General features: G+C 38.6%; 1 protein-coding gene across 6 annotated transcripts in view; it reads left to right on the top strand.

Annotated features, from left to right (window-relative positions):
- The window catches only part of TRPS1 (transcriptional repressor GATA binding 1), a 339869-nt gene that overhangs the window by 91601 nt on the left and 220607 nt on the right, over positions 1 to 27661 (top strand). For 5 of the 6 annotated variants that reach the window (XR_016280650.1, XM_089517863.1, XM_089517862.1 and 2 more), the window contains 2 exons: positions 8780 to 9909; positions 21744 to 22350. Coding sequence is in view for 5 of the 6 variants with exons in the window: in XM_089517863.1 (XP_089373989.1) it covers positions 8780 to 9909; positions 21744 to 22350 (1737 nt within the window). In the remaining variant the exon portion in view is untranslated. The remainder of the gene's footprint in view (positions 1 to 8779; positions 9910 to 21743; positions 22351 to 27661) is intronic. The other variant, XM_089517864.1, reaches the window with a different exon arrangement.

Below are 27661 nucleotides of genomic sequence, written 5' to 3'. Positions count from 1 at the left end.
AGTGCTGTTACACAAATATCCTGGCACTCGGTAAGCCAGATAACACATGTAATGTCTTAAGAAGCCATTACCATTGTTCAAAACTTTGGTGATAGACTGGGACCTCCTAACAAATTGTAATGAGTTGTTGCTTTGTCTAATCACTCTTTTTCAACGTTCTTGGCTTTGTAGTAAAGGCCTGTGACAGAATGTTCAGGGAAGCTAAAGTGGTTCCCTGTTTGGTTTTTGTCTATTAATTCCATGTCAAATTGTGTCCATAAATTCTTTTGTATAGATATTGTACCTGGTTGGCCTAGGTAGAAGGCAGAAAAACATATCATTTCATGTGTAGTCTGTAATTGAGCCCCTAGACAGCCAAATACACCAATGTGATGAGGATGCTTAGAGCCTGTGAGGACATCTGAAAGGGAGGGCGGTATAAATTAATGAGCAAACATTTTCAGTTTTAGCTAAGCTTTCACAATGCTACCCATTTGAGCTTCTCTGCTATGTACCAAAATGTGGTTGTGATAATAAATTGTAGAAGAGAATGAGTTTTTTTTATAGTTTTTATTTTTTTAAAAAATATGAAATCCAGGTGTTCCACAATATATGTTATGTCTGAGGGAAGACAGGGATTCTTGTCACCTTTTTCCCTCTGGACATCTGAGACATTTGTCAGATTTCCATCCAAAGTTAACAGCAGCAAAGCTGCATGTTTTGGCAGACAATGCAAATACATTATCATTCATGAGTTGAAGCAAGAGTGGATTGTCATTCACTTTCTCTGACATAAGTCTTGTTTCGCTTGTAGAAAGAAGTGATGTGAGAATGACACAATTCACTGCAAAGTGTTTTTTTTTCCTCATACCATTCTTAATTTTCCAGAGTTAGCTGCACTATATGTAGCCACTTCAATATCATGTTGTGTATTTCTTTTAACAAGTAATGAAAAATATGGGCCTGTCTCTTGGAAGAGACAATTTCACGTGCCTTTTTTTTTTACTTGGGACATGGTCATTCAGTTGAACTGAAGGATTGGAATGTACCCTCATGAATGACTAGGCTTGCCTTGGCATTTTCTCACAATGCTGTTTCTTTAATACATGTTCTATGTATATCACGGCTGCAATGTCAACAAGGTGTGCAGATTGAAAATAGTAATGAGAATTTATTTTGTGTGAATAGATGACTCATTTTCTTTAAAAAAAACAACCTGTATATATTTAATATAGGTACTTTATTAGATATAGCTATCTGGTTGGGGAAGATTTCCAGTAGAAGAAAGAAATGCCTTCTTTGATTTACAATTGAGACAGTTGATGGTAAGTGAATCTTAGTGAATACAAAAAGATGGATAGAAAGTATTTGCATTTCCAACTAAGATATAATATGGCTGTAAGTGATACTGTATTTTCAAAGTAATTGTAGACATTGCAGATGAATGAAAGCTAAATATTAAATGAACTCCTAATTGGTACTGCGATAAAGGTCCACAATCATTGCTGTTGTGTGCCTCCAAGCCATTTTTGACTTATGGAGGGGTTTGCCATTGTCATTCTCTGAGGCTGAGATAGTGTGCCTTGCTCAAGATCACCCAGTGGGTTTATACACACGAATGAGGAATTGGGCTGTGATCTCCAGAATCGTAGTGCATCACTTAACCCACCACACTAGCTCTTCCAGAGTGGTCTAGCAGTGTTTTAACCTGAATGAATCTTTGTTTTGATCTCTGTATTATTTGAAGTTGGATAACTTAAAAGAATAGCTACCCCTCATTTCAAAATCCTCCAGCTCCACAGAATACAGCACCATCTTGCATGTTTGATCTATATTCCTCTCCTCTTTGGGAAACTGAAGGAGAAATGTCTTTGTTTAGGTAACACAAGGATCCCACTTCTTTCTCTTTCTCTCTCAGCTGTGAAGACAAGCGGGATGGGGAATAAAACCAGCCACCGGTTTTTGCCCAGGTCAGACAAGGCAAGATCCAGAGGTTGGAAGCTTCACCAGTTTCCCTGGACCTACAGAACTGTTCCCTATGCCCCCAAACCCCCCCCCCCAATTGTTTTGCTAAAAAATAGTCAAGAATTCTCTAGGTAGCATGATCGGCCAGTCCAAGCCATCCCCACTCCCCAGGGGCTGCTCTAATTCTGGGGAACTCTTGTTTTCACAACAAGAAGTGACTAAAGTCAGTTCTGGTTTTGAAAATAGAGTTCACCCCTGGAAGCCCCCCTGCCCCCCTAAAACTGATTGCTTCTGGTTTTTGAAGAAAGAAAAGTCACCTCAGGATGTAAAACAGCCCCCTCAGAGTTTCTAATAATATCATTGGCCAGTGCTCCTCTCTGTTACCAATTGTGGTCTTGGGAAATTTGGGTAGAGCCATATTACACCAGTTTTGAAAGAATTATGTTGGCAGACAATTAACTTCAAAGCACAATGCAGGATGCTGGTTGGTGCTTACCTTTAAATCTTCAAGTGACTGAAGGGCTGATTTATACTAAATAACATCTTTTCCTAGCTTTCCTATATCAAACTGTCTGCGAATTACGATTACCAGATGCAGTTCTTCTCTGAGAACCTTTGATAAAGTACTCTGATAAGTACATTATGGAATTTATTTTTCAAAACCTCTTCCGGAAAATACCCCACAACCTATGCAACAAAAGTTTCTTTTTAAAAAGTCCTGTTGCATGTGGACTAAACATTGTGAGTTTCATTAGCCTAAGACAGTGATGGTGAACTGTTTTCAGACCGAGTGCCCAAACTGCAACCCAGACCCCACTTATTTATTGCAAAGTGCCATGTCCCTCTGTCTTTCTAGTAAGAAACTCTGGCAAACTCTGTACTAGGGTGACAGCATGTGTGCCCACAGAGAGGGCTCTGAGTGCCACCTCTGGCATGTGTGCCATAGCTTCTCCATCACTGGCCTAGGATGACTTGCTGGCTCCAGCTAAAGTAGATCCTTAGAATCAATGAGAACTTGATAACTCAATATCCATACAAGCAACATTCATTCATTGGGTCTGCTCGAGTTGGCAATAGCAACCAGATTTAGGCTGATGGGTTTTTCAGTCCTTTGGATACTTCCCTGATAAATCTGGATTGAATGTCCAGTAGAAGGACATTGTTGGACATCTGTTCAGCTGGCCAGAGAAGAGTATTGCAGCTTCTATTCTAGCAATTGGCAGATGATTCAGGGGTACTAGTACAATTTTACATGGACTTACAAAGTTTGAGGCTAAGCAACAGGTTAAATGAAGGAAAAGCAAGAAGCCCAGAGACTGTTGGGGAGACTTGTTGGGTAACAGACCACCAACCTAGAAAACCCAGCAGCTGCTCCTGTCACTTAAGTGGGTTACAAACGGTGCTGCGATCTCCTGGCGCTGCTGTTTCCTCCGTGAGGGAGTCGCAGCAGCCAAACCGCGCGACTCCCTCGCAGAGTAAAAAAGGAGCTCCAAAATGGAGCTCCTTCTCGCGGCGCGGCTATGACACTGCGAAGCACCGCTGGCGCACTCACGGTGTCATAGCCGCTGTGACACGTGCGGAAGCACAGCGTCCGCTACATAAAAATGGCGGCGGCCGTCTGGAACGGCCGCCGTCATTTTTTACATGCAGAGCGCATATTAGGGTTAGGGAGGTGCAGAAGCACCGCACCTCCCTAACCCTAGTATGCGCTCCGCACGTACTTTAATGGCGGTGTGTAACCCGCCTTAGTCTACATTTGTGCTAACACATTTAAACAAGTTTGAAGCCTGCTTAATTATTAGAGTATTCTTATGCTAATTAATCTAACAAAGTGCTTCAGCAAACCTTACAAAGCCAGTGCCCAGGATTTTCTGGATGGAGGACCCATCAAAGTTAAGTCTATCTTTAGGTTCTTAGTGAAAATATGCCCTTAGACAGCTCACATTTCTCATCATTTGGGGAAAAAGTTACACATTCTTTCTCTTCCTTTCTGTTAGAGAGTGCAGGAATAAAGTAGTACTAATTCGAACACAAAGAAATAAAGCACAATTAATGAAAATTCTTTCTCATGCTCAGCAGAACATTGGTGTAAAATGAACGTGTAGGATAAATGATTAACTTCTCTCATCTTTCTTCACTAGTTCAATTCTCTCTTTATTAACTACAGTTACTGCATATTGTACAGCCTTTTCTCTACCTCCTTCCCTCAATTAATTAACTACTTTCACTTTGTGTGGGTTGTAATCATTGTTGGGACTCCCCCACATAATGAAGGAGAATCTTATCTCTTGCCTGTCTAGGTGTGATACAGCCCTCCTTCCCATGCAACTAGCTCCCCAAGGAAAGGGAGGAAGGAAGGCCTTATTGGTACCAGTGGAAACTTTCCCAATCAGTTCCTAGTTATGTCCAGCTAGCAGTTGGAAAGTGAAAGAATAACTGTCAAATCAAAGTCTTTCATGGCCAGCATCCATAGTTTTTTGCGGGTTTTTTGACTATGTTGCCATGTTCTAAAAGCGTTTATTCCTGACATTTCGCCGGCATCTGTGGCTGGCATCTGAAGATTTGGTGTGTGTGTGTGTGTGTGTGTGTGTGTGCATGCGCATTTTGCACAGATCCCCTCTATTTTGCACAAGATCAAATCTATTCCTCCCTCCCTCTGGTTCTATGACCCATTAACTACTTTCATGTTTCATGTTGCCCACATATCTGGTATGGCCAAGCATGTTTGGAAGATGCAAGCCTGTTGTTTAAGAAGGTAGTGGCCATTCATCCTGCAAAGGGGAATTATTTCATGGCCTACCTCAGAAATGTCTTGCTAAGGCAAAGGGTGTACAGCAGACATGGGAATGCCAGTTGATGGCATGGGATCAGTTCCATATTCTCCGACTATCCAGTTTGTCAGGAACAATCCCAATTGGCCCCCTGCCACTCCACATTTCAGCTGCTTTTAAAATGTTCCCGTTTATCTTTCCGCCTCCCACTGCCGCCCCCCCCCCCCCCCCGTTCTCAGACTAATTCAGTTGTTGAAAACTGAGTTCAAAATGTAAAAGTAGTTTGTACTCAATAAGCTCAGTGTGAGGAGAGGAGAAGTGGGGACAATTTATCTTGCCTTGTAGGCTCAGGCAAAGCAAACTGCTGTAGTATCTGCTAGCTTGCATGTATTTCCTCATTAATAACTTTAGTCATCTTGAATACACTCTGATGTTATTTGGCCACATGTCTCCCAGTTTCCATCTGTGAAATGTTGGAGGGTATGCATTCCTTTCTGGATTAACTTGATTTCCAGGATGTGAAGAATTCTTGGCTGTAGGGAGAGTGTCTCAGCATAAACTGATTGTTATTCACTCTGTGAAACAATGCCCTTGCCAATACAGGAAGTGTTAGGATCTAACCCTAGGGCTCCTGACTTCTGTCTTGTGCCACCTGAGGCTAGATTTTTTAAAAAATATTTATATATTTTTGGAGAGAGCCATTACACTTTTAGGGAGAAGGAATTATTTAAATCTCCTGGTGTCAGCATCCAACTGTTAAGAGTCCAAACCCCCCAGAAACCTAGTTTATTCCATCCTCAGTGGCTGTTTGGCTGTTACTTAGGATGTTTTTATTAACTTCACAATGAAAAAAACAAACCCTTAACCTATTTATTTTGAAGTGTGTTTACTTAAACAGAAAGGGCCAAAATGAGCTCTTTCTGTAACACCATTTAACAATTTATTTGCTCACTATGCAGACTATTGTTTAACTCTGCAGTGTAAGAAGCATAAGACTTGTCTTTTTGGCTAGATGGCTCAAAGACATTTATATTATATAATAATAATAATAAAAATTTAATTGTGTTTCCCCGCCTCTCCCAAAGGATCGAAGCGGGGTTACAGACTACTAAAATCAATACATATAATGCAATACAATACACTATTAAAACACAAAATGGTACATCTATACAACATCAGTAAAATACAACAATCCAACAGCATCCAACATCCAGGGGTAAGACAGAATATCATTGTTGGCAGGCATATTGGTCATGTAGTCATCACTCCTCGGGGGGGGGGGGGACGCTTGGCAAAAGAGTATGGTTTTCAATCTCTTTTTAAATGTTTCCAAAGAGGTCATGAGACAGAGCTCCTCTGGAAGGCTGTTCCAGATTCGCGGGGCCGTTATTGTAAAGGCCCTTTGGGAAGAGGAGACGTATTTGGATGATGGAGTTTCCAAAAACTTCTTACCGGATGTTCTGAGTGTGCAGGGCGGCTCGTAGGGGGAGATGCGGTCCCTCAAGTAACTCAGGCCCAAGCCATGTAGGGCTTTATAGGTGATAACCAACACCTTGTATTGTGCCCGGAAGCGAATAGGCAGCCAGTGCAGAGCTTTCAGCTTAGGTGTTATATGGTCAAACCTAGATGCACCGGTGACCAGTCTGGCTGCCATATTTTGTACTACATGAAGCTTCCGGACTTGGTACAAGGTTAGTGCCATGTAGAGCACATTACAGAAATCTAGGCGAGAGGTTACCAGTGCTTGTACCACTGTTTCAAGGTCCCTTTGGCCCAGGTAGGGTCGCAGTTGGCGTATCAACCAAAGCTGATAGCAAGGACTTCTGGCCATCGCATCTACTTGAAATGTCAACTGCAGGGACGAATCCAGAAGTATTCCTAAACTGCGAACTTCGTCCTTTAGAGGAAGTGTGACCCCGTCCAGGACAGGTGGAATAATTTCCTTCCCCGGGCCTGGGGAACCTATCACGAGTACTTCCGTTTTCTCTGGATTCAATCTGAGTTTGTTTTCCCTCATCCAGCCCATTACCGACTCCAGGCAGGCATTCAGAGGAGAGATGCCATCCTTAGTCACTGCATCATTCGGAGACACAGAGAAACATACTTGGGTGTCATCAGCGTACTGATAACACCGCACCCCGTGTCTCCGGATGATCTCTCCCAGCGGTTTCATGTAAATGTTAAACAAACATATGCATTCAAAGTTTTTACTCTGCACATTCTTGGCATCTGAATATTTTGGTATGGTGTAGTTCTGAAATCTTATGCTTCCTGGCACAGGACAAGTGGGAAAGTTATAACTGTCAAAAATATTAAAGAGAATCACCCAGAATAGTACAGTAGTAAGTTATTTGCAGTTCAGGGAGATGAAAATCTGTTCTTCCATTATGGCAGATGTGTGCATGTGGAAAGTGTTTGGTCCTTCAGTAAGGAATAAGAGCCCCAAGAAGTATGATTGCTGAACCCCAGTTTCCCTTTTGTGAGTCTTATATTAAGGAGAAAACTGGAGAAGCCAGTGGGTGGATTCTGATATGGATTGAGTGTTTCAGAAGGATTAGATTCTGAAAAATAGATACCATGCACATTTCCATGGGCTCAGTGTAAGAAACAAAACAATGATGACATTATAATTATGAAGATGGTTTCTGCCTCTATTTTCCATTCACGCTCCTCACCACCCCCACCTGCTGCTTTGGTCTACAAACCAAGCTATAATCCTGCAATGAGCGTTGTCCTGTTGATGAGAATAGGATTTTCTGATTAATAGACATGGGAGGATTGCAGTGCAGATGTCCAAGAGCAGCAAGTGTTATTTCATTGTCACAAGGCAGGTGTGGCGCATTCATGGGAAGTGTCAAAATTATTCTCTGTGGAAGCATAAGATTTCATTAACTTAGTTTGAAGAAACTAGGCTTCTGTCCTGTTAGATGTTTTTCATCAGATCATGAGAATAGTTAAGCAATAAATTCCTAGTGATGTAATGTTTTCTGGACATGACATGGATTCTCTGTCCCTTGCTATTGTGGGTTTTTTTTTTCCCTATATTTTGCTAAATTACAGCTCTTTCTTGAGCAACATCTACATTAGGAAACCTTAGCACTCAAATACACATAGTGTGGCATTTTCTGGGGGCTAAAATTAGTTTTAACTTGTTTGATTTAACTTGTAGTATGCTGGAGTTAGCTTCTGCTAGAGTGTCTCTTACTACCAGAGTGATTTGGTTCAAGGTACCTGTTTAACATTTATATGTTTAAGGGGAAATGCAAAAATTAGACCAGCAGCCAAAAAGCAAAATACATTTCCCATCATGACATGGAGAAACTTTCCATTTGAGGCCTGCCTTTCTCTAAAGTCTTGTCCAACATATGTATGCATTGCAGTCAGTTGTGAGGTCAGTTCAGTGTTGACATTTACTGCACAGGCAATTGGTTGACCACTGTTCAAACAGATTATTGGATTAGATAGGCCTTTGGTCTAATCTGCAGCATTCATAGGAATGAAGAAAAGCAAAGGCTGAGAGTAAGGATGTCATCAAAACTTTAACTCTAAACTGTTAGAATGCATATTTGTGCAACAAATGAGATGTGGGACTCGTATTTCAATGAAACATTTTATTACCTCTCTGCAGATGATTCTAAATCTCCTGATCTTGCTGAGTGCTCCTCATATAATTTTCTTGGTAACATCTGGAAGGGTTTTCTTTATTCTCCGGTTCATATATCCATACCTTATTCCTCTGTGTTCCACAGCGTATCCAGCTAATAAGAACCCAGGAGCGAAAACAAATCACCCATCTGCTCCCAGTTGTCATTCTTTTCATGCGTTCCCTTACTAGGTTAAGCACATGCACTGAGAAAGCTCTGGGAAGCGGGATGTTCTTGCCAATGCTTTTGATTGCTTTCCGATGTAAAAGGTTGTCTTCTAGAGCTTTGTATTATTGAGTGCTAAGGATGTATTTGGGATGAATAACCAGAATACTCTTCTATTTCACAGAGATATGTTGTTTCTTTCATAGGAAACATTGATTTCTCAGTCATTAACACTCTCCTTTTCATCTTCTATAGGTGACTTTAGGTGGGACCTTTATTGGCATTGGACGCAAAACTCCGGATTGCCAGGGCAACACCAAGTATTTCCGCTGCAAGTTCTGCAACTTCACCTACATGGGCAATTCGTCAACGGAGCTGGAGCAACACTTCTTGCAGACCCATCCGAACAAGATAAAATCCACTCTTCCTGCCTCTGAAACCAGCAAAGCCTCAGAGAGGAACTCGAGCAAGTCCAGTCCTAGTGTTCGATCATGTGAGGCTGGAGATTTGGGGAAATGGCAGGACAAGATTACCGTAAAAGCTGGAGATGACACTCCAGTTGGTTATTCGGTGCCCATCAAGCCTCTTGAATCCTCTAGACAAAACGGTACGGATGTCTCCAGTTACTACTGGTGCAAATTCTGCAGCTTTAGTTGTGAATCATCCAGCTCACTCAAACTGTTAGAACATTACAGCAAGCATCATGGGGGGAGCCAGGCAGGGGGCCTTCACCCAGATCGGAATGACAAGCTCTCAAGGGGGTCGGTCATTAATCATAATGACTTAGCCAAAAATTCAGATGGAGAGTTAGCAGCAAAGACTGAGAAGGGCTCTAGCGTGGCCAAAAAGAAAGACTTTACCAGCTCAGGAGTGGAGGACAACGTGGTGACAAGCTACAATTGTCAGTTTTGTGATTTTAGGTACTCTAAAAGTCATGGCCCAGATATAATAGTGGTGGGGCCTCTTCTTCGTCATTATCAGCAGCTACACAACATTCACAAATGTACTATTAAGCACTGTCAGTTTTGTCCTCGAGGCCTCTGTAGTCCAGAAAAGCACCTTGGAGAAATTACTTATCCTTTTGCTTGCAGGAAAAGTAATTGTTCCCACTGTGCTCTCTTGCTTTTGCACTTGTCCCCTGGAATGCCAGGAGGCTCCAGAGTCAAGCACCAGTGTCACCAGTGCTCTTTCTCCACCCCTGATGTAGACATTCTCCTGCTTCACTATGAAACCACACATGAAGCCCAGGTGTCTGAAGTCAAGCAAGAAGCAAATGCCCTGCAAGGGGGGGATGGACCGCTGACTGTCAAAGAAAGCAAGGAACACTCATGTACCAAATGTGACTTTGTCACTCAGGTGGAAGAGGAGATTTCTCGACACTACAGGTAAAATAAAAATAAAATAAATTAAAATAAAAACAGTTTGGCTGTGGGTGTGTACCTGGGTACACATTTCCTATCAAACAGCTTTGGAGTAGTATATTGGTTATTTTTGGTTTAGATGTAACATCTAAAAACATTTAATTTGTATGATAGAGGAGCAAGAAGATAAAGTAGTGCTGAGGGAGTAGATAAGGTAATAATGGATACTTTGTTTCCCATCATGTCAAATAACATTAGAAGTATTTCTGCAAGGGGGCGGGGAAGCAAAACTGGGTACACTCAGGTATGGAGACAGGAGAATCCCTGCAGGTCAGATTGGACCACAGACTAGGGTTAACATCTGACAGACATAACATATTGTATATATTCATGTGTAAGTTTAAAAAACTCAGCCCAAAAATTGACTTTGAAACCTGGGTTGGCTTATGCACAGGACAGTGTAAGTACTGAAGTACTGCATCTTAACTCTTATAAAAAAAAGTCACCATCACTTGCTCTGAGTAGAATGACAGAAAATGAGAGCTTAGCCCATCCCTGCAGAACCTAAAAGTTACTCCAACTTCTTTTATTCTCTTTGCCATAGCACATCTTCTGGCCTTTTTGAATTTCTTGGTGGGAAAATAGTGGCAGTGGTGATGGCTTTTTTTTTTGGTTCCCTTAAAGGAGTTCTGAGAGAATACAGGGTTTTAGTGCTTCTTTTAGGCTCTCCTGGGATAGACTAAGCTCTTGCTACTCTACCCAGAAAAGGGGATGGTTGCTTTTTTTTTTTACAAGAGTTAATGCTGTACCTTAACTCTTGCCTTTATATCCTTTTCAACATGTGCATATTTTCTTAGCTTTATCCTTGCTTGGTCATGCCCCTCCACATTTCACAACCACCATTTGCTATAGTTCCTTCCTCATCAATCAGCCTCTCCGGTAGACACAATTATGCCTTCCAAAATTTTATAAGTTCTTTGGCATTGGTTTCCTTTGCATTTTCCTTTGTATCCTTTTTTATGTGCCCTTATATAACTTAGCACAAGTTATATAAAAATCCATAATTTTGTCCCCCAAACCTGCCCTCAATTTATACATGAGGTTGACTTATACATTAGACTATATGGTAGAAGCTCTTTGGGGATACCTGCTTCTCTGCTTTGGAGAGATGATATACTAAGGGACAGTATAGCTGAACTAAGGCTTTTCCCATTCTATGAATAGGGAAATACCTTGAGTCTCACAATGGTGTAGGATGTGTATATGCTTCTGCCTCTCCTTCCGATTGTTAACCAGTGGTGAAAGTTTGTGGGAGTTATGGTCCAGAAACATCTGGACAGCCACAGTTATTCACCTTTGCTCTGTGTTGTTCATGAATAAACAAAACCTAATTACAAAGAAAAAAGGATTGATAACGACCCATCTGAGGTTAAAAGTGCTAAAACCCCATTGCTTCTGATGGGAAAACTAAGCACATGCCAGTGCCTTTCAGTCTGTTTCTTTCCCACAATTGTACATAAGCTTTTGTGCTAGTGGCCACCAAATACCTCTTCTCCCCCCCTTGCCCCCAATAATCTGGCAAGAAATAAACATATTTTCGAAATCCAAGAATGAGTACGTATATGAAGCTGATTATACGGTTTCCTTTTGTACAAAATGATAAGCCAGGATTTTTTTTTTTATCAACCCTAGTTTATCATGAATGACTTGCAAGTATCAGCATGCGGTCCATTTGTTCTCAGTTAGCATGTCATGTAAATGAAGGGGGGGGGGGAAAGGCTGTATAGCATATTGTAAAAACTGGTCATCTTGACTTGTCAATTCCAAATAACCCTGGTTGACTAGGCCCTGCTTAGTAATCCTGACTTACAAAGAAAACTAACAAGCCATAGTCAGTTTGGGTAGCATGCTAACCAATCCTTTCCCATTTTGTTAAGCTGTTTGATTGGAATGGAGGACCAAAGCATGCCTATATTGCTGCAGAAGCACCTTGTTCACAATTAGGCCAGATTCTCTAGAATTCTGCCTTATCATTCTATAATGAATATGGCCATTGAGTCAGAGAATTAGTATGTGTTACTTATTACAGTGTCCTCCAAATGGCAGGAGCACTATGGAGTTTCACATTAGGATCTTTCCCAGCCCTGCTACCTGAGAACCTTCTAATTTGAGATGCTGGACACTAAATTTGGAATCTCTTGCATGCAAAGCATGTGTTCTGACACTGAGCCATGGATTCTAAATGCTCATAAATAAAGATCGGATACAGTTTTCTGTTTGTCAAAGTGGGAAGTGGTTTTCCCAAGCTATAGATAGTTGTTAAAAAAAAGAGGTAGTATAGTAGTTTCCAACATTAAATCTCTAGATGGTACTGGATGGCTATTTAAAACGCATCATATCAGTCAAGATGGCTAATAGCCAGAGGTGGTGGTAGTTGTAGTCAAACAATCTCTGGGATCAATGGTTGGGAAAGGCACAGCTTTCGTTGGGGCTAGATCATAATGGGCAGATTTGCCAGAGTACTTCCAGGACCTCTGAATCAGTTCAGTCCAAATTATTTTATTCTTCTTGGGGAATACAGAACATCTTCACAACTTATAAATGCATAACACTAAAAACATAAATCACAACTTTCAGATATATAAAATAAGCATACTAAATAGTCAACAACAAACTACAGTGGACCCTCCCCATCTGCGGGGGTTTCATTCCAGAGCCCTCTGAGGATGGGAAAAAAACACAGACAGCTGCACTGCATATCATTCAATGGGTGATGTGTGTGCATCTGCTACAGCACATCCATGTGCATTGAAAAAGATGGGCTGTGGAAATCTGTGGGTGGTTGAATCCACAAAACACTAGCCCACTGATGTGGCGGGCCCACTGTATAATGCAGAAATGGCAGCAGTAGAAAATTGTTTTTTGTCATGTGCCTTCAAGTTGTTTCCAACTTATGACAACCCTAAGGCAAACCTATCATGAGATTTCTTGGCAAAATTTGTCCAGAGGGTGTTTTCTTTGCATTCCTCTGAGGCTGAGAGAATGTGATTTGCTTAAGGTTACCCGGTAGATTTCTGTGGCTAAGTGGAAATTTGAACCCTGGTCTCCAGAGTCATTGTACAGTGCTCAAATCAATAAACAACTAACAAATGTTAAAAGGATGTCAAAAAGTTTCCATTTTTCAGTGGGGAAAAAAGCAAAGGGATATTTTGACAATTTTTTGTTTGCATGAATGTGATACCATTACAGAGAAGATCTTGTCTGCTATGTTCACTGATCTCATAACCCAGGCCGATCACTGACAAAATTAGACTTCCCATATTGTTCTTAAAAACTATTCAGATCTGAGTGGGAGAGTGCAGTGTTTTAGGCAACCCAGGATTATCACTTCTCATTAATAAAATAGGTAACCCCTGATTTCTCTTTCATTGTACCCTTTCACTGCAAAATAACCAACCAACTCAACCAACAAAATACATTTTCTTCTTTTTTTGACTTTCAGAGGCTTAGGGCTGACTTCCTCAATTTTGAAGCAGAAGAGCTATCATAACTTGCTTTCTTTATGTCATCATTTATTCATTTCTGTGAACTATTTATTAAGCATCTTTTCCCCCATCAGTTCCCACAAAGTGAAATCTAATAAAATATAGTTACAACATTTTTTAGCTGAAGATTAAAAATAAAAAACAAAACAAAAAGGCACTTTTAAAAACTAGAAGCTGAAAGGAAAAATACAGTGTTGGCCCCTGGTTGGACGCTGAACAAAGAGAAACCAACTTGATGTCCCTTGAAGGAATTTCATATTTGTGGTGCTCGTATGGAAGAAGCTCCATCTCATGCACTTAATACTCTAGCCTCTCAGGGTGGTGGGATAAGCAATAAGGCCTCTCGGGAGGCAGGACATTTTCCTTTAGTTTCCAGGCAAGCTCATACGTTAATAAAGTGTTCTTGTGAACCATCTGATTTTATTACAATCTAATATATGAAAGTTAGGCAAGATCATTGTTGAGCTTTGCAGTTGAAAAGTAATAGTGTATATTGGTTTGCCATAACATCAAAAAACTTCTAAAAGTCATCAATGTCATGGGAACATGTTGAATAAATGTGTGTGTTTGTGTGAATGTGTATGTTTGTACACGTGCAGCTTCAAGTTGCCTGTTGACTTGTGGCGATCCCATTAATTTGATAGGATTTTTTTAAGACAAGGAATATTCAAGAGGTGGTTTTGCCAGTTCCTTTCTCTTCAATATAGCCTACAGTCCCTGATATTGATTGGCAGTATTCCATCCAACTGCTAACTAGAGCTGACTCTGCTTAGCTTCCAGGATCTGGTGCCTTTATAGCAAGAAATAAAAAGTGCAGTATTGCCACTATAAGACATTTGGTTAAGACAAAAATAGAAAGCACCTGGACATTGCTCAACAGTCAGCTGTATTGACTAGATCTGAGGAGCCCATAAAATAATGGCACCTGTTGCTCATATTTAACTAACATCTGTAGCCCACACAATCTACAAGCTACAGCAAGAAATTACCCTCCCCCTTTTGATCCAAGTGGGCCGTAGGGGTGTTTTTAGGATTAATTAGTTAATTATTGTAAACAACTTTGAAGATGAAAAGTGGTTTCTATGTCTAAAGGGGTATTATAATTCATTTTTATTAGGGCAGCTCTAGGCCATATTGGAAAACTAAACACACAGCACTTTGACCATGGTTTCAGTGGCTGTTCTTAGATTTAAAATCTCTCAGGTGACTGAGAAGATTCCCTTGTTGAGAATGCTTTAGTTGAAGTTTTCTTGGGTTTAAATTAGGATGGCCCTTCCCAGGAAAAAATAATATTTTTTTTAATCCCCTCAACTGGAATTTTAGACTGCGTAGTTCATATTTAGACCCTTTGGTTATTGGCGTAGATTTCAAAAGAACTGAGCATCATATCTTTCCCATTGACGTCAATGGTTCATAATACTGTTGGAAAAGAAATCACACCACTTATTTAGGTGACTAAATATGCTTTTGGGAATCTAAAATTAGTTTCTTGAGCTTCAGAAAATCTTGGCAAGAATTTTATAAACCTTCTGGCACAACAAACCAGCATTTACTCCATATATATTTACATATATTTTACCCCTAAAAGCATATGATAAGTTCCTTTTTTAGACAGTTCTGTAACATTTGCTTGAGTGCTATTTTCCTTGTTCTTCCTTTCTTTATAGAGAAATGTACTTTCAGGATAAGTTTTTTAAAAAAAATCGTGTGTCTGTGTGTGTATGCGTACGCACAGGTGTACATACACACAAAGAAAAGGATTTTATTTAAAAAGGATAAGAATAACAGAATTACTTCACTATCTTTTAAACTTTTTTGTTGATATAAATTTGTAGCTGTACCTGGAATTCTGTCAAAACGAAGTTTGTCAAAATGAGCTTTCTGAAACTGAGTAGAAAAAAGTTGTTTGAAGCCTTCCTTGAGAAAAAAAGAATCCAGAGATTACAATACAAAAACCATATTTTCTTAACAGTTGAGCAAAAGGTTTAAACAAAAACTAGAGATAATTATTCTTTAAGAAAATGACGGCATGATACTTACTCATTGAACTTCATTGAGTTTAATAGATTTTACTCCCAGGTAGGCTAAAGATTCTAGCCTGATCATGAACTATGTTGACTGGAGCCGACGAGTATTCAAATCCAATATTTAGAGCAGGGTTGCCAGGTGAAAAACAGGACTCAGAATAATTTTAACTGTTGTATTGGAAGAGAGTATTTCTTTGTGTAACAAGCAGCACAATTGAAATTTCCTCTTCCACACTACTACTGTATTAAAGGTATAGAATCATTCTCCCATTTTTCATCCAGCATCCCAAAATTAGAGGGTCACAGTTCTGGCCATCTTTTAATATATGGGACTGTACCCTAAAGCTGAAATCAGTTACCTGATACATTTGATTATTTCTTATCCATAATTCTGAAATCCAAAGTACTCCAGAAAGCAAAATTTTGTTCATGGGTGGCTGAGATAGTTGACACATTTGCTTTTTGATGGTTAAGTGTACACAAACTTTGTTCCAGGGGCGAAGCAGATGGCCAAGAAGGAGTGGCCTTTGTCTTCTCTGGCCACAATCTGGCCAGGATTGTGGCGACTACACAGTCCACTCCTAAAGCGTGCCACAGCCTGCAATCCCAAGCCACGTACCACAGGAACCAGATTAAAATGGGCCTTTTTGAATCATGTCTAGTGGACCAAAGCACATCATTGGAGTGGCTTCCAGGTGCTTTGGGGGTGTGTGTCTTCTAAATGCCATTCTTGCAAAATGGCCAGATGCTGCTTCTTTTGGCCCATGTCTTTCAGGCCATAGTCATAAAATTATTAAAAATACTATATATAAAATTACCTTCAGGGTATTTGTTTAAGGTGTATGTGGAATCTATTTTTGTGTGTGTTTAGACTTAGTTTCCCTCCAAAATATCTCATTAAGTATGTATATGTAAATAAAGGTGTTCCAAAATATTTTAAAAATCTGAAATCCAAAACACTTCTGGTCCAAAGCATTTTGGATAGGGATACTCAATCTGTAGTAAACTCTATTTAACTCCCCATGCTTTCCAGCTTTTTGCTGTTCCTTTTTCTTTCCTAGTGCCACTGAGTCCCATTCTTGGGATGGAGTGTGGCACCTCTAAAATCTGATTTAAAAAATAGCAAAATTAAGAGCAAATATGTGCAAGAAATGAAGAACTCTTGTTTTCCATCTCACAGTTCCTTCTCATGCCAGCCCAAGATACTTTACTTCTTGTGGTAAGAAAGCCTCCCCACGCCCACGACCATCAAGTTAAAGAACATAGTTCTCAAAGTCAGCCCAAGTTATTTCGGCACAAGAGCAGACAGTTCTACAAGTCTCTTTCCCCTTCCCTGGCATTAAAAATACAATAATAAGAAAGTAAATAACTAAATGTTGCTGCCCTTTGATGACACTCCACATCTCACTTTGTCTAAGGACTGCCTCCAAAAAGTTGTCTGTCGTAATACTTAAAATCCACTAACAATGATGTTTATTGAGTGTCCTTCTGGGCTGCTGATCTGCAGACTAGATAGGGAACAGCAACATCTGTCTGCAGTCAGACATATTTCACCACTTAGTACAGGAGCTGGTAGGTCATATAAAATTGGTCTCAGTTTATTGGCAATATTGTCCTTTTCCTTTCTGTTTATCATTTCTAATAATTTTTACAGTCAAATTATATTGATTTAGGAACAGTGTCATAACAATGTTAAATTCCCCCCTGCAATTATGGCTATGCAATTAAAAAAAGAAAGAAATTAGTGCTTTCCCTCTAACCACTTTCATTTAGACAGGGTAAAAATGCTCTCAAAAATATTTCCAATGGATAAGAACATCTGTGGATGCTCAAGTGCCATTCACTCTAGTGGCATAACAAAATGGTGTCCCTTATATAAAAAGGGAAATCAAGGTTTGGTATTTGGAATTTATGCTTTTTCTGAATATTTTCAGTCCATGGATGCTTGAATCTGTGGATTAAAAATCAGTGGAAAAGAAGGACTGACTGTATAAAGAAAGAAGCTGTGCTACAAGCATTGCTAGTGATGCACTGCAGCTCTGAGAAACCTCCTCCTTCCTCTACCACGATCAATATCTCTATCTATCTATCTATCTATCTATCTATCTATCTATCTATCTATAATAGTATCATAGAATATGACAGCAATAATAATGAGGATATCAATAACAGTTATTACTGTTGTTGTTATGTGCCTTCAAGCTCTGTCTAGCCTATGGTGACCCTAAGACAAACCTAGAATTTTTTTTTTTTTTTTTTGGCAAGTTTGTTCAGAGGAATGTGTGCCGTCGCCTTTCTCTGAGGCTGAGAGATGGTGACTTTTGCCAAGATCACCCAGTGGGCTTCAATGGCCAGGATTTGATTCCTGATCTGCATAGTTGTAGTCCAATGCTCAATACCACACTGGCTCTATCACTGCCACTGTTCTTATTTATACCCCTCCTTTCCCTAAGAACTGGGATTCAAATAACTTCTATTCCTTTGGAGATGCTTTGTAAAGTTGCCTCCTTTCCTCCTTTTATCTGCCCCAAAATAGAGTGGAGAATTTTGAGAAGCTATTCTTGCATTGCCACAATCTCCACTTGAATTTTTAGAATAAGGATTTGCAGACTTGCTTTGGGAAAGGGCAGGGTCTCCCTCTCCCTCCTTGTTCCAATTTATTATGAAGCCTTGCACACCAGGGTCCTGATCCTGACTGGGAAGTCTCTGCGCTACTGTAATGCTAATAAAACAGTATCATGTTAGCTCATAAAAAGTGTTCTGTTTCTATGGCATACACAGGAAATTGGCAACATATTGTTCCAATGTGGGAACATATGTTTTACATAGTTCAGTAATACAGTACGTTGCATGGTCTGCTTGAATGAAAATAGGCATGTGTGCTATTCTAAGGTATATTGGATGCTTAAATCAGTTATACTAGAGATTGCATATTAGGTACTTTCTCTGCTTGCTTAGTTTCAAATCCCGCTTTCCTACCAAATTTCCTACCTTTACTCCTCCCACCTTCCCCATATTTCATAGCAGAATGAGAAAAGCAACACTCAAACCGGTCTCTTGTTTTTCTTTTTTAACAGCCTCATTAAAAACATAAGAATGTCCAGAAATGAACAAATATGATTTGTTTCTTGCACAAAACAAACTGTTTTTGGAGTAAACAGACTTCCTTCAGAGCACTCTCTGTACTCTTTAAACTTTTTGATTTTTGAATGAATGATACATTGTTGAATGGGGCAAAGTTATCAGCAACCAACACATTTTTTTTTTAAAAAAGACAAAATGGGAATGTCTTTTTAGGGAGTTCATTATGATTGCATCCAAGGTTAACAGTATTTTTGACAAGCATTAAATCCAAATGCTTCAATATTTGTATAAATTGATTCATAATAAAGAAAACAGTTTACAAGTATTATCTCCTTTAAACAATTCCAACAAAAACTAATAAATGAGTTTCCAGTTTTCACATTATCCATCCAGTATTTGTCAGTGTTTGTGAGTGGTATTATGACTTGCAAGTTTCATTGTTCTGAATAATTTCCATGTATTCTATAACTATTTCTTAAATAAGCAAACCTATTTTAGATTCCACTATTTGTCTATTTCCCTGGCTGACATCACGTTAGCCCCCCTAACTAATCTAGTAATATTTCAACCCCTATTTAAATAAACAGGCAAACATGTCCCAAATTAGCAGGGACTAAACAGATAACTTCTCCTCGGGAAATGCCATACTGAATTGTGGATTCCTTACTCAAATGATGCTATGCTTATATAAAATACCTTTCCCCTGAGTATGCCTTCCAACTTGCAGTAAGTTAGTTACAGAATGTTCATAAATTCTACAATTTATATAGAAATTATACAAATTCATTAGTACCATATTTACATCTCAGTAACTTGTAATGTGGCCATGAAACATTTGATGATGAGCATTTGGTTGGAGTATAATGTTGTCATGTAATGGTCAGCATCACATTAGTGAAATGCACATGTGGGATGAATTATTTGTCATAGTGGAACAGGCAAATTTTGTGGACAGTGGTGGAAGCAGAGGTACTCTTACAGCAGTGTGCGCACACCATAACCCAGTCATTGATATATGTTGGGCCAGATTGCTTTTTTGCATGACAGTTATATAGTGCTGCTGTAAGATTTTTGAATGAATGATACACTGATACACTGAGGGGATCTTGGGTTTCAGCCAACAGATGGGTGCTTAGGGGATGAAAATCCATATCTATGTATTCAAAATTTGAATGTGTTCATTGTACATAATGTGATGTTGAATCTGCCTGGCATGCATTAGAACTGTCCTCTGAATCAACTATTAGGCAGCATGTATCTATAAGGATATACAAGTCATTTGGTTGGTTCCTATAGGCAGCCATGGAAAGATGCTTTCAGTGTCCGGAAAATATGCATGCCAAGGGAGTGGCAAGACTTGGCACAGTCATGAATGCCCCTGCTCCCCCTGGCATACAAACATCTTGTCTGAACTTTGGGTATTCATACAGAGCTAAAATAGTTTTTATTCCAACTTCTAGGCTAAAGGGGAAATTGTCCCTTTGTCTGGGATTAAAACTTTACACAGGAGAAGCTTGGGAAGCAGTCCAAACATACAGGGAAGAGAAGGATTGGGAGGGCCAGAGGTCTTCATTTTTTTCATTGATCTCACTGAAAAACATTTTTAAGATGCATCTTCAAAAGAATAAAACACAAAAGATAATTTAAATTTAAATTTAATTTAAAAACTTGGACCATTAAACCTCATATAAGCTTCATATAAGCTTCAGCACATCTGGGAATATTCTTTGTTTTAAATGCTTCTTAGTAAATATCAGATATCAGTAGATAGTTGCAAATGGACAGATATAATGCAATACTTCTGTTTAAGATGATTTTATTTTAATGTTACTAATGTTTTACTCTGTGATGCTTTGTCACAATGGATTACCTGTGTTTGCAGTGTTGTATCTACCCTGTTCATCTTCCTATTTATTAAGAAAAACTTAAGTAACTCATTTACATTTAAACCAAAATAGAAATCTGAAAAAGGAAAAAAAAATGTTTAAAAAGAATGTTTGCCTAATACCAACAAAATATCCTTAATGTGGAGTAAAGAGACGTGTATTTTGGAAGTGCTACTGTCTCTAATTGTGATGCACTGTCAAATTGTAAGCCTTTACACTATCCCATATAGAGATACCCCCTCATCCTACAAATGAACTTTCTGGTTTCCCGAAAATCGGAATTAATGAAACTGCGCAAGTAGAAGAGAATGTGCAAACTGAATAGCTTAAATATTTGTTCAATACTATTAATAATTTTATTTCAGTTACAAAATATGAATAATGTAATTTCATTTGCAAAATCCAAATTGGCATGGAATAGAATCTTTGGCTCTTTAGTGTACTACAGTCATTCCTAGGTGACTGAGAATGTGAGGAACAGTGTCTTTTTCAGAGCTGTACTATATTTTTCCAATTGGCTGCTTCTTCAAAAGTTACAGCTGATACCCAATGGCTTATGGACTGGCACTGATCCATAGACCACTACTCAGAGTGTCCCTGGTATATAATATGTCAATTGGGTAGAAAATATGTAACTATAGTGGCAGTCTATAACTAATTTATTCATGCCTAATCCCATAAACATCTGACCCATGTGTAAGTGCTTCTCATTTGTAAACTTTTAAAAAATGTTAATTAAAATTAAATGCCTCAAATGCATAAATGAGACACAAAACTTTGTATTTAAATATAACTGCCTGATTTTCAACTGCTTAATAGAAGGAATCCAAGCAGACATTGAAACAGTTGACAGAAAAATCCTTTTAAAAATTATCAAGAAAATCAATGAGTAAATAAATAAATTTTATAATTTTACACTTAAATCTAAAAACAGAATTACACTTAGGACACTGGTTTTCTGTTAGAGAGTCGTGACCAACAACTGAGTTGCTGTCTCTTTAATGGTGCTCCCAATGAAAATCACTATTACCAGCTTTTGGGAACAAAAGATAATGAGGAAGCATATGATGACACAAAATGAGAGACAAGAAAGACTCAGGGAGAAAAAAAATCTACATTAAAGGATAAACCTATGAAATAATCATGCGAGAAATATATATGTATTTATTTGAAGCTTATTCTGGAAGGATTGAAGACCTTTGGATAAGGAAAAGTCTCTGCTCCTTCTTTTTTGGACAGTTTTTAGAAAACAAGATTGCTTGGAAATAGCTGGGTGAGGGCTTTATAATACTGTTATTTTTTCCTTCTTCTACCAGGAGAGTCCATAACTGTTACAAATGCCGCCAGTGCAGCTTTACAGCTGCTGATACTCAGTCCTTACTGGAGCATTTCAACACTGTGCACTGTCAAGAGATGGAGGCCACCACAGCCAATGGGGAAGATAGCCATGGAGTGACTGCTGCTCTAAAAGAAGAACCTAAAGTTGACTTGAAGGTGTATAGCCTGATTAATGCTGACCCAAAAATGGGAGAGTCTGTCTCTGAGAGCATAGTGAAGAAGGAAAAGCTGGATGAGAAGGAAGTATTGAAAGAGAAGTGTTGGCCTGATGGGTCCAGTGACGATCTTCGCAGCACACCATGGAGAGGAGTGGACATTTTGAGAGGAAGTCCATCCTACACCCAAACAAGCTTGGGCCTTCTGACCACAGTGTCTGTTGGCCAAGAACAGCCAAAGCCCTTAAGGGATAGTCCAAATGTAGAAGCTGCACATCTTGCACGGCCTGTTTATGGCTTACCTGTTGAGACCAAGGGGTTCCTTCAGGGGGTACCCCAAGGAGGTGGAGAGAAACCTGGACCATTCCCTCAGCCATATCCTGGATCTGGTGATAACAAGTCAAAAGATGAATCTCAGTCCCTCCTACGGGTAGGAAATTCTTTTATTTTTATAGTTCCAGTGCTATTGTTATGGTTCATTTCTTTAAAGTGGATTTTAAGTAACCAGGTGCATATAACTGGTGTCAGTGCCTTGAAGCATTCAGGCTTGCATAAGTAGATTTTCACATAATCATTTCAGAACATTTGTATAAAGCTACACATGCTAGTTCGGGTAGTAAGTGATCTTTGTTTGCCTTTGCTATTAAATTTGGTCGTACTGAGCAAGATGATGTTACATTTGGAAAAGAAATGCACAGAACCCCAGAAGGCTGCACATCTGTTACAGTAAAGCATCTGATCACCTCCTAAATTTTAAGGTGGTTTGACAGGACATAGTTAAGCAAGCCATCACTGGATCAAATAGCTGAAAATGTGAAACCTGAATCAAATAATAATAAAAAGTAGGATTTGGAATATTAAAAAAAAAGCCTAGGCACAGTATGATTAAATGTAACATTTGGGGTTTGTTTAGTTGTGTTGGAAACTGAAGGCCTTCAAGAAGAGAAACACTGGCATTTTCTTAATACGTGGACTCCTTGTCTTATTTTCAGAAGGGGAAACATCAATTATAGGCCTACATTTTTTTTTTAAAGCAAATTCACTTAATTTACTGGGTGCTGTAAAGTCCTGCTTGCTTGACATTTGTCCTGTGGCAGAGGAACATATAAATAACTCCATATTGAGGTTTTATAGTGTCTGTTTTACAGCATCTTGTTTTATACCTGATCTGTAAAGTCCTTCTCCCTCCTCTGTATGCTGACTACTTTGAGGTCCGCAATATCCCCAAGGCTAGATGGGTAAATTCCTAGGCCTTTTTGGAGTTACATGGATTGCTACATGACGTTCAACAAAACCAGTACAGGTGTTGATTTCCGCCTGGTGGCCACCCAAGTTGATTTTGCACTCAAGCAAAAAAGATCTTTGACATTACAAATTAAGTTTAAAATAAATCCAGTTTGGGAATATCAAGGATTTAGATTTTGCATTAATAAATCTAATAAATATTGGCCAAGGGAATATTTGAGCACGGAATTAATAGCCAAATTTGCTTCAGTAATGGAGTAGCTCTAAATCACCACTTAACTGTTGCTTTTTTATTAGATATATAGCATGCTCATATTTTTTTCATCTTCAAAAAATAATCATCCCCAGTAGATTTTACCATGGTTTCTTCTGTGAAAATTGAGAGATATATGAGCCAGAGCTTTCAAACTACATGCAACCCAGGATTTGGGAAAGTTAGTTTAGAGTAGCAGTAAGATAAAAATAAATCAATAATAAAACTGTTGTTGGAGCAGCCAGTTTCTGTGTATTTTCAAAGTATTATGCTAAGTCAGTAAAGCTAGTGTGGCAGTTCTAAATTTGTTTCATTAATTTTATTTTATTTTACCATTCAGAGATGTTGCAACATTGGGATGGTGTTGTAACATTCAGAATGCTTTGAGATGGATGTGGAGGAATGCTTGAGATGGACGTCATTTAGAATGGGGTGGACATCAGAAGGAATCAGGAGATATTTAAATAGGTACCATGCACTGAGGACCTGGGTGGAGCACAGTGTTTGAAACCTGTGTAATATCACTTTTGTGTTTTTGGATTAAATCCAGGGGATATATTTGTGGCTATTGTTCAGCTGGCTAACTTCTACATCTGACACTGTTCAATAGACACACACATGAATGAAAAGAATGAGAGCGCACTGTATGTGGAGGAAAAGTCTGGATTCTGTAAACAGGCTCCAGTCTGAGTGTCCAGGATCCCTTTTTCTAGCAGAAAAGTTTGACTGATTTGCCATTTTGGAGAGGGGAACCAAATTTTTGAACGATTTCATAAGCAAATACATCCTTTTTCATTTTGCCTGTAAACTGAGCTCAAGTAGCTGTTTATTTAAAGGGGGTAAATCCATTCAAGGTACAATGATGTGTTTTACTAAATTAGGATTTTTATCTTTTACATCTCAAAGAATTATAAAGATGGACAAACAAAAATAGATTGATGTTTTAGCAGATGGCGTAAATATGCCAAAGAAAGACAAAGCAGATGTGGGATGAAACTGTAGGCAGCCCAAACTATTTCTGAATGTTAATGGAAGATATATGTCGAAGTATGGCGTATTCTTTAAAATACATACAAATCTAAAGGTGGCACTACACTTCTATGAAAGAGATCACAGAGCTGCCACTGAAAATGTCAACTGTGAGTTAATTTTCCACCACTCTTCCATAGCATTCCATAGCATTTAGTACAGCTTACTGAATTTACAAGTAGTGTAAAATGTGGTTCTTTATTCTTTAATAAAATATGCACACAAACAGGCATACACTTTTGTGTGAGAGACAAGGATCTAAGTCATGCAAATACTGGGTAATCCCATTTTATTTTGGACTTTTATGCATATTTGTTTATTCCAGAATATTTTCTGTCACCTTCCAGATACTTTTTATACCAGCTCGCAAGGTCAGTTTATTTCAGAAAGAACAGCAATAAAATCTGGAACTTTTCAAGCTGGATGGCACCCACAAATAATGTTGTAACTTTTTGGGGGAGGGTCTGCAATGTCTAGTGTGCAAATAAGGTGCATTATGAGTTCAGTGGGCTATTGGTATCCACTGGTTCCAGGATCCTTTGTGGATACCAAAATCCATGGATGCTCAAGTCCTATTAAATACAGTGGATAGTAACATGGTATTCTTTATATAAAATCAAAGTTTGCTTTTCAGAATTTATATATTTTTGAATATTTTCAAGCCGCAGATGCTTGAATCCATGGATAAGGAATCCATGGATATGGAAGGCTGACTATATAGCATAAAGTGATGATAGCTTCATTCTTTATTGTGCTTTAGTTGTAACCGTTTGGGTTATTTTTTGTTCCAAGGTGTACATAGCCTGATTACTTAGGTATATTGCATAACACAGCCAGTGATATGTAGTGCTTTGACTTTTTTAAAAGATAGAAAGTACCTAAAAAACCCAGCTAATCTAGTTACTTTAAATCCAAAAAGAAACTAAAGAATTACTACTTTTATGTGTGGACAAGTCCTGGTAATGTAATATTAATTAATTTCTTCTTAAAAATAGATTTCCAAACTTGTGTGTACGTGACTTCATAGATAAACTATACAAGTGGGAAAGAATGCTCAACCTGTGTGCATGTGAAATGCATCAACTATAGAAAAACTTAATACTACTTTTATCAAATGCAAAGCAAACTACAAACAATGTAATTCCTTACATAATGTAAGAAAACAGTAAATAAATGTGTCTATGTATACAGAGTTACATAAAACAAGGATGCAGCATGTACATGCACAAATGTAAATAACTTTTCTCACTGCTAATACAGAAACCCTCTTACTGAATTTACCAGCTGTTTTGTACTTACTGATACATAATTTTCATCTGCATAGTTTTAAACCTTTTAGTTATAGCAAACCTGTTATAGTTGAAGAGGTGTTTATTCATTCATGCAGTGCTTGATTTTCTTTTAATCCCAGATATGAAGCATTGCTAGTTTGTCTTTCCTAAGAAAGTTCCCTCTTTTTCATGTATGCACTAGCCTACTTGCCCTAATAAAGAGTATAGCATAGAGTTTTGCTGCTAACGTCACAGTCAAAAAATATTGAAAATGAATTAAGTGCCATTGATTTCCAGTGTAGCAATGAAATAATAAGAAATTTGTGTTATTGATTTCAATGCAATAAGAGCTTTATTCTGTTTAGTTTTGTTGGAATCCCAATGTATGCATGGAAACAGTATCCGTCATTTGATTTATACAAAGAATTCAGTAAAGAGATTCAAAGATATAGCAGTGTTAGTCTGTAGAATCAGTACGTAGAGAGATCTTGTAGCACCTTTGAGACTAACTGAAATAAAGAAGTTGGCAGCATGAGCTTTTGTAGACTCCACTTTACTTCCTCAGATAAAGATATGTATAATTTGTTTCATGTCCCATAGACTTTAATGCAGGACATTTAAGAATATGATTATAACTGTTGTTGTAATCACCAGGACTTAGGATAGATACTTAAATATGCATGGAAATGCAATGCTCGAAATATTTTAATTTTGACTGGCATGTGGTCATTCCTAATAATAAGCGGTGGTGCTCTTGTCTAATTTTTTTTTAATGCAACAGAGATTTATTGGTCCAAATATACTGGGTGTGTGCACACATACACAATTAACATCATGTTTAAATATATATTAACCTCTAGGTAAGCATATATGCCTTGTATGTATACATTCAAGTGTATGTGTGTATTCATTGTATAGAAATGAGCCAACCAAACATAATAAATTTTAGGTTACTTTGATTTCAGTGGGGAACGTCCAAAACTTAATATTGAATGAAAAGAAATAAGAAAAGCTTTAATGCTTCAGGCATTGTCTGATTCTATCCATATTCTTTATATGTTCATTTGTATATTTTTGGAAAGAGCTTGCACAATGCATCCTGGGTTGTGATGCCCTTAAAAACATAGCCCTTAAAAGGAGGGAACATCTGAACTAGTTTGTCTTTAGCTGCATTTCATTTCCCCCTCATTTCCTTTCACTCTGTTAGGGAACTTTCAGGAAGTATTTATAGTCAAGGCTATTCCTTGCCATACGGATTCCCTAATTAACCGAGGGAAGCTCAGCGGGTGCCGTGTCTTACTAATGCACATAGCTATGTTGGGTCAAAGCTCTGCCGGACTCTTTCAGCTTTGTTAGAAGCACCTGTTTCCACAATTCAGTGTTTGGGGATGTGGGAAGGTTAATTCTGAAGTATAAACTACATCCTGGAGGGAGAAAAAAACCCTAAAATAATCTTTGAAAAAGGTAAGTGTTAAAGAAACTGACTGGAAACATTTGTTCTCAGATGCTTGATGTCACTGAATTTGAGAATAAAAGGGGGATAACATTGCTTTAAAATTCCATTACAGTTTAAAGTAGTTCAGAATAAAATGTTTTGTTAGCTGTGTTTTACTACCTATCAGAATGAATTAACATGCAAGTGGATGTTTTACATCGCTCCTTGCAACTGAGTAATCAGCAGAAAACAACACTTAAAATCTTATACTATCCCAGCTTAGTGGATACCTTTGGATGGTGTAGATTGAGTATAAATCTTGTCAGGCAGGGAGGAGCAGCCACTAAGTGGCCTCACCCTCTTGATATTTACTCAGCCACAGCTAAATACGTTTTGGGAAGAAGTATTTAGAAATGGACTGAATGCTAAAATCATTATTTGGGTGCGGTGAGATAATAACATGGTGTGGAGATGTCAAACCAAAACCTTGAGGAAAGGTGAATCAATT

This window comes from Sceloporus occidentalis, unplaced genomic scaffold, assembly GCF_023333645.1.
Source record: "Sceloporus occidentalis isolate IW3139 unplaced genomic scaffold, rSceOcc1.0.p SCAF_3, whole genome shotgun sequence".
Taxonomy (NCBI): Eukaryota; Metazoa; Chordata; class Lepidosauria; order Squamata; family Phrynosomatidae; genus Sceloporus; species Sceloporus occidentalis.
Note: the sequence above shows the minus strand (reverse complement) of the source record. Positions and strands in the feature narration are given on the sequence as shown.